Raw genomic sequence first — 6259 nt, 5'->3', positions numbered from 1 at the left:
ATAAGGAAGGAGTTGAAATGTTGAAGTTTATGAGAGGTACCAAATCATACATTTACAATAAATATCACTTATATAGCAAATATAATATTTGCTTCTTAATGTGTGTGTGTGCGTGAAATAACCCCATAATCTAGTCAGATCCCTTGAATATGGTCTCAATGAAGAGTCCTTCTCTTTAGAAAATGGAAGAGAGAAGATTGGGAGGACAAGTTCGTTTTGGTCTCAAAATCAAAGAGCAATTGCTTTTACAGTTGAATCTCAACCTCCTTTCATCCATGTCCGAAGCCTAACGTCCACGTGTTTGTTTTAATTGTTGGCAAAAAAAATCATAGTAGCTTCAATTCACCATATCATTCTTCAGTGGCATTCACTATAATCTCTTGGCTTTTGATTTGGAACTTGTTTGAAGCTGCCCGTAATGATTCGAAATGTAGAGAGTATATACGAGGAGGTATTGTTGAGGTGAGTATGAAATTGAGGGAGCTTGTTTGCATGTAAAAGAAAGGAAGAGATGAAACTGCATTTCTTTACACTTAGGGCAGCTCGAAGAGTAAGATTAGCACAGCATGTTAAATTTTCTTTGGAACAAGTTCTGATAGGATACTGTTGATGATACTTGTACAAGGTTGTGATAGGTTGATATTGTTGGTGACAAGTGTCTGGGAATCATTGATTGAATGTGTGGTTGTTAATTGATGATTAGTTAGGAAAATATCTTGTAACTACCCTAGCTTGCAATCTAGTATAAATACTAGATAATTGTGCAAATGCAGGATGATGAATTGTAACAGAAGTTTGTTAGTAATACAAGAGGAATTATCAGCTTATGAGTAAAGGTTAGAACAAGGGTTCTATTATTGGTATCAGCCAGTAACAGATCTCCACGTTTCCCTTCTTGTATGACGCGCGCATCTACGCGTGCTAACACCATGGATGCACGGGTAACGATTCTTGAAGGCTCCGTCTCGGAAATTCAATCGTCTGTCGCGACGATCAGTTCGACGATGCAGAATCTGTCCAGCGTAATGGCTTCCATGGAGGCCCGATTCGCATCTTTGGAGACTCATTTCAATGGTGCTGATCGCACTCGGCGGGATCAATTTGACCATGGCGATTCTTCCAATCCAATTGGGGGATCCGAAGACACCTTGCCTGATCCGGCGATTCATATGGGTCAGCGTTTTCATCGCCAAGAATCATTTTTTCAGCCCCGACCGCCATTAGTGAAGCTTGAATTTCCACGATTTTCAGATGGTGATGATGCTTTAGCATGGGTCTATCGTGCAGAGCATTATTTTGACTATTTCACCATTGATGATAGGCAGAAGGTGAGAATGGCCTCGTTCCACATGGATAATGAAGCCTTGCAGTGGTTTCAATGGAGAAATTGTATCACGAATTACCCAAAATGGGAGGAGTTTGTTCAGATTTTCTGCAAAGAATTTGGTCCATCAGAGTTTGAGGATTTCACCGAAGCCTTAGTTCAATTGAAGCAGTTGGGTTCTCTCAAAGATTATGTGGTGGAGTTCCGCCGTTTGGCGAATCGCACTAAGGAGATCAGTCCGGTGATGCTGAGAAGCTGTTTCATTGGTGGGTTGAAGTCCGAAGTGCGTCACGACGTCAAATTACTCCGTCCATCTGATGTTCATGAAGCAATTGCCTTGGCTTTTCAAGTGGATGCCAAATTGGCAGACATCAAGGTTCGGAATTTTTCTAAGAACCCAAATTCTTTTTCCAGCAATTTCACAAATCAGAAATCTTCACCTCTGTTAATTAGTCATAGCTCTTCTTCTAGCACAAATTCTAAGCCTAGTAATGTGCGCAAAATGTCTTTTGAAGAACTTCAAGATCGTCGTAAGAAGGGTCTATGCTATTCGTGTCCGGAAAAATGGGTTAGGGGTCATGTTTGTGCGAATCAACAATTGCTGTTATTAGATGTATTGGCTGAACGATCCGTTGATAGGGAAGTCACTGATTGTGAGGATCAAGAAGGTCAACATGTGGAAATCACAGCTTGTGCTGTCTATGGTATTTCGGCCCCTCAACATATCCAAACCATGAAAGTTACTGGTTTAATAAAGAATTGTCCTGTGATTGTCTTGCTTGATTCTGGAAGTTCCCACAATTTTATTAGCCTATCTGTTGCCAAGAAATTAGGCTGGAGTGTTGATGCCAATAAATCTTTTGAGGTCATGATAGCAAATGGGGGTACTATTTCAAGTAAGGGTTGTTGTTCACAGGTCAAATTACAGATTCAACAGTATGAGTATACTTCTGATTTTTATGTGTTACAACTGGGTGGCTGCGATGTTGTTCTTGGAGCACAATGGCTTCGAACTTTAGGTCCTATTCTTTGGGATTTTGACAAATTAAAAATGGAGTTCAGTTTGGGGCAGAAACATTATTGTATTTCCAGTTATCCTCCCCCCTCACCAATGACAGTTTCAGCATGTCAAGTGGAAAGATTGCTTTCTCAGGGTCCTTTTGGTATGATTCTGTTTTTTGTGGAACCGGAGACACAAGTGGCTGTGGTTGGGACTCTTTCTGACCATCAACAAACTGAATTAGATGCCTTACTCTCTCAATTTGCTGCTGTATTCCAGACCCCTACCACTCTGCCCCCTTCACGATCTCATGACCACCGCATTCCATTGTTGGAAGGCAGCAAGCCTACAAGTGCAAGGCCTTATAGATATGGTCCCTTCCAAAAATCGGAGATTGAAAAATGTGTACAAGACTTGCTCGATTCTGGTTTTATTAGAGCTAGCAACAGTCCCTTTTCTTCACCTGTTCTGCTAGTCAAAAAGAAGGACAATAGTTGGCGTATGTGCATGGATTACAGGGCCCTCAATTTGTTGACAATCAAAGATAAGTACCCCATTCCATTGATCGATGAGTTGCTAGATGAATTGTTTGGTGCTCAATTTTTTTCCAAGTTGGATTTAAGAGCCGGGTATCATCAGATCAGGGTTCATCCGAGTGACATTGAAAAGACAGCTTTTCGTACTCATGATGGTCATTACGAATTCCTCGTCATGCCATTTGGACTTACAAATGCCCCGGCTACTTTCCAAAGTTTGATGAATGAGATTTTTCGGCCTTACTTGAGGAAGTTCGTCTTAGTTTTCTTCGACGATATTTTAGTCTATAGTCCTTCTTGGGCAGCTCATTTACACCATTTATCCTTGGTTTTAAGGATTCTTCAGACCCACCAACTCTTTGTGAAGAAGACAAAGTGTGATTTTGGTAAATCCCAAATTGAATATTTAGGTCATGTGGTTTCCAGGGAAGGTGTCGCTGCAGATCCAGCTAAACTTCAGTCCATCCAAGATTGGCCCGTTCCTAAGTCAGTAAAGGCTCTAAGAGGATTTCTTGGCCTTACCGGTTATTATAGGAAGTTTATTCCTAATTATGGGAAAATTTGTGGACCTCTCACTGCGCTTACAAAGAAGGATGCCTTCAAGTAGACTAATGAGGCAGATGTGGCTTTCCAAACTCTCAAGGCTGTTATGGTTTCGCCTCAAGTCCTTGCCTTGCCGGATTTTTCCAAGGCTTTTACCATTGAAACAGATGCTTCCAACACTGGGATTGGTGCTGTTTTACATCAAGATGGTAAGCCTATAGCCTTTACAAGCAAGGTTTTAGGTGCTCGAGCTCAGGCCATGTCTACCTACGAAAGGGAAATGCTAGCTATCGTCCATGCCATCAAGAAATGGCAGTCTTATATTCAGGGAACACACTTTATTATCAAAACTGATCATCACAGTTTGAAGTTCTTTTTACAGAATAGGGCACACACCCCGTTTCAGCAGAAATGGATCTCTAAACTTCTTGGTTTTGATTACGAAATCCAATATAAACAGGGTTGTGACAATGTGGCTGCTGATGCTCTGTCTCGCATGCATTCTGAGGTAGAATTACATGCCATTTCCTATCCTTATATGGGCTGGTTAGATGATATCTGAAGACATGGGGAACAAGATCCTTGGGTTGTCTCTAAGATTCAGGAATTGTTCTCTCCTGGTGCTACAACTTCCCATGATAAGTACCATTTTGACAATGGCTTCCTCCGATACAAGGGACGAATTGTTTTGGGTCCATCGAGTTGCTGGAGGAATAAGGTCTTCTATGAACATCATTGCACTCCGGTGGCAGGACATTCTGGTTTTCTTAAGACCTACAAACGAATTTCCAGATCGTTTTATTGGCAAGGCATGAAATCCGACATTATGCAGTGGGTGGCAGCATGTCAAGTATGTCAACAAAATAAGAATGAGACCATTGCTTCTCCGGGGCTGCTCAATCCTCTCCCTATTCCTTCTACTGTTTGGACAGATATCGCTATGGATTTTATAGTGGGTCTTCCTCCTTGTAAGGGAAAAACTATTATCTTTGTGGTGGTCGATCGTCTTTCGAAGTATGCTCATTTTTTGCCAATGTCTCATCCCTACACTGCTCACTCAGTAGCTCAGTTATTTGTTGACCATATTTTCAAACTTCATGGAATGCCCTCAACAATTGTAAGTGATCGAGATCCTGTTTTTCTCAGCTCCTTTTGGAAGGAATTTTTTACACTACAAGGATCTCAGTTGTGTATGAGCTCTGGTTACCATCCTCAAACAGACGGTCAAACGGAGGTTACTAACAGGGGGTTGGAAACATATTTGAGATGTTTTTGTAGTCATCAACCAAAGAAATGGGTTCCATGGCTTCCTTGGGCGGAATGGCACTACAATACTACTTTCCACACCTCTTCAAAGCTTACACCTTATGAGGTTGTTTATGGTCAACCTCCACCTACTGTGCCTACTTATGAATCAGGAGCAACAAAAATTGATTTGGTTGATCGGAGTTTACAAGAACGAAACAGGATTTTATCCCAGCTTAAAACTAATCTTGTTGCTGCCCAAGTACGCATGAAGCAGCAAGCGGACAAGCATCGCAGTGAAAGATCTTTTGAAGTGGGTGATATGGTATTTCTCAGATTAGTACCTTATCATCATCAATCTCTTGCTAAGCATCCTTTTCACAAACTACAACCGAGGTTTTATGGGCCATTCAAAGTATTACAAAAGGTGGGATCAGTTGCTTACAAGATAGATTTGCCTGCAAATTCCAAACTTCATCCAGTTTTCCATGTGTCTTGCTTAAAAAAGCAATTGGGCACTGGTCTTATCCCTGCAACTCCTTTACCGGTGGTAACCGAGGACGGCATAGTGGAGGACTATCCCATGGCCATCTTACAACAACGGGTGGTCCGCACTGGTACTTCATCTCAAACTCAGGTCTTGGTGCAGTGGAAGCATCATTCCAAGGAAGATGCCACTTGGGAAGACTTTGCGGCATTCAAACAGAGATTTCCTACATTCCAACCTTGAGGACAAGGTTCGTTTTTAAGGGTGGGGTAATGATAGGATACTGTTGATGATACTTGTACAAGGTTGTGATAGGTTGATATTGTTGGTGACAAGTGTCTGGGAATCATTGATTGAATGTGTGGTTGTTAATTGATGATTAGTTAGGAAAATATCTTGTAACTACCCTAGCTTGCAATCTAGTATAAATACTAGATAATTGTGCAGATGCAAGATGATGAATTGTAACAGAAGTTTGTTAGTAATACAAGAGGAATTATCAGCTTATGAGTAAAGGTTAGAACAAGGGTTCTATTAAGTTCAAATCCAAGGAACCATGCAAACAATTTGTGAAAAGAGACTTGCAGCCAAACTTCATAAACTGTAAAAATCGCAATTCCAGTCCTCGAAAAATCTTAAAAAGTGCAAGAGTTGTGCCAAATGAAGCCCTACTTCAACGACTAAAACAAGACGCAACTAGTACCAAATTTCACTCAATTGGCCCAACAATTCCTGCAACATAATTTTCTTTCTTCTGAAAAGGATACCAACCACAGCACCACAAGTTTATGGAATAGGACGAGTCTGCAGGCAACAAGAATACAATGGTTGCAAGAGTTTGAAATTTCACTCAACTGTCAGTCACTTGCTTCAGAAGCAACTGCACAACATCATTCGAAATCCTTGAGCACTCTGTTGATAGGTGATTGATCTTTTCGGCAGTTTCATATTCAAGGCGCTTCACATTAGCACCAGAATCTCCACTGCTCTGCTCGGCGACAGAATGAAAACATGAGGGAAAAGAAGGCATAATTGCCACAAGGTGGCAGCTTCATGAGATTAAACCACACACTGACTCTATATTTATAGTCCGTAGGTTAGTTTTCTAGAAATTGGAAGGGGCG

At 41.2% G+C, this 6259-nt stretch overlaps 1 protein-coding gene across 1 annotated transcript; it reads left to right on the top strand.

The window, feature by feature from the left end:
* The first annotated feature begins 929 nt into the window (after nucleotides 1-929).
* Nucleotides 930-3467, top strand: LOC125472242. Its single transcript, XM_048573434.1, has one exon. It carries the CDS (start codon nucleotides 930-932, stop codon nucleotides 3465-3467), a length of 2538 nt encoding a protein of 845 aa, XP_048429391.1.
* The last annotated feature ends 2792 nt before the right edge of the window (nucleotides 3468-6259 follow it).

Source organism: the organism of the source record quoted next, unplaced genomic scaffold (genome assembly GCF_019419815.1).
Source record: "Pyrus x bretschneideri cultivar Hongxiangsu unplaced genomic scaffold, Pyrus_bretschneideri_v1 Contig68, whole genome shotgun sequence".
Classification (NCBI taxonomy): Eukaryota; Viridiplantae; Streptophyta; class Magnoliopsida; order Rosales; family Rosaceae; genus Pyrus; species Pyrus x bretschneideri.
Note: the sequence above shows the minus strand (reverse complement) of the source record. Positions and strands in the feature narration are given on the sequence as shown.

Excerpts from the sequence above, each read along its gene's own strand:
- LOC125472242 (XM_048573434.1), top strand. The coding sequence starts at position 930 with ATGGATGCACGGGTAACGATTCTTGAAGGCTCCGTCTCGGAAATTCAA.